Here is a 1,546-nt window from a genome sequence, read left to right as displayed (position 1 = left end):
TTTTAAAAAAACAAAGATTTTAAGGTTGTTTCTGACTTCCTAAAAACATCAAACATCTGAAACAACAACAGTTAGCTTTAAAATCAGACGCTGACTTTAAAGTGGAAGTCAATGTCAACGTGTCCGGGGAGATAGCGCTGAGGATTCTTTAAATACTTAAAAGCAGAGCCTTTCCTCTATCAGACCGACCCTGAGAGGAACTCCAAGAGAAAAGCAGAAAGTTCTTTATTAAAGAGCCCAATCTGTCCCAACAGCAGGAAACAAACTTACCCGCTACAGTCAGAGACATTTCACCGAAGTCAAGACACAAAGACGACAAAGACGGGTGGTCAAAGAAGAAGACGATGAAGGAGGTTCAGAGACGGCTCAGTCCATGTGTCCCAGAGAAGAAGAAGAAAGAACAAAACACGTCCTCCTCATTGTCAGCTGAGAGAGGAAGCTCACAGAGCTGCAGCCCCGACCCTGAACGCAGCACACAAGACCCGCCCCCATACACACACACACACACACACACACACACACACACAGAGACACACACACAGAGACACACACACACACACACACACACACACAGAGACACACACACAGAGACACACACACAGAGACACACACACACACACACACACAGACACACACACAGACACACAGAGACACACACACAGACACACACACACAGAGACACACACACACACAGAGACACACACACACACAGAGACACACACAGAGACACACACACACACAGAGACACACACACACACACACAGAGACACACACACAGAGACACACACACACAGACACACACACACACACACACACACACACACACACACACACACACACACACACACACACACAGAGACACACACACAGAGACACACACACACACACACACACACACACACAGGACACATCTGACATGTGGCTGAAGGAGCTGGGAATCAAACCCCCGACGTTCTGGTTAATAGACGACCGACTCTACCCACTGTCCCACAGCCGCCCCACTGATGATGCTCGTTGTAATCCATATAGCGCCCTCTGCTGGGGACAGAGAACTGCTGGTGTAAAACAATGAAACTCAAATGAAAAGATAAAATTAGCCGACTCCAGAGAGTCACTGGATACGCTGATATCGGCCGATATTATCGACTGGCAGATTTATCTGTCGGGCTCAGTGTGGACGAGTTTACTGTTTGAGCCATGTCAAAGGAGAATTTCTGTCACTGTTGACAGACTTTAAAGTTTATCTATCTATTGCGCAATGCGTTTTTTGAACGAGCATAAGAGTTAAAACAGAGCTGCTGCCCCCCCCCCCCCCCCCTACAGTCGATGCTCACTCAGGTCACCATGTGGTGGACTCTGAAGCTTCAGTGTTTATCCAGCTCTGCATGGGTCTGTAAACCTTTCTGTGTTCTAACCTCTCTCCATTTTTCAAAAGCATCTCCAATATTGATCCTAGTTTGAGCACGTTTCTGCTCGTGGAGCTTATTAGAAACATGCAGAGGCTTTTTAGGTCGGGTACAATCACTTCTATCTGAACCACTTCTCT

At 47.0% G+C, this 1,546-nt stretch overlaps 1 protein-coding gene across 1 annotated transcript in view; it reads right to left on the bottom strand.

The window, feature by feature from the left end:
* The window catches only part of LOC132994592 (UTP--glucose-1-phosphate uridylyltransferase-like), a 12,365-nt gene extending 12,076 nt beyond the window's left edge, over positions 1-289 (bottom strand). Inside the window, exon 1 of the mRNA XM_061065049.1 lies at positions 271-289. Within this exon, the coding sequence (XP_060921032.1) occupies positions 271-289 (19 nt within the window). The remainder of the gene's footprint in view (positions 1-270) is intronic.
* Positions 290-1,546: the final 1,257 nt, after the last annotated feature.

This window comes from Labrus mixtus, chromosome 2, assembly GCF_963584025.1.
Source record: "Labrus mixtus chromosome 2, fLabMix1.1, whole genome shotgun sequence".
NCBI lineage: Eukaryota > Metazoa > Chordata > Actinopteri > Labriformes > Labridae > Labrus > Labrus mixtus.
Note: the sequence above shows the minus strand (reverse complement) of the source record. Positions and strands in the feature narration are given on the sequence as shown.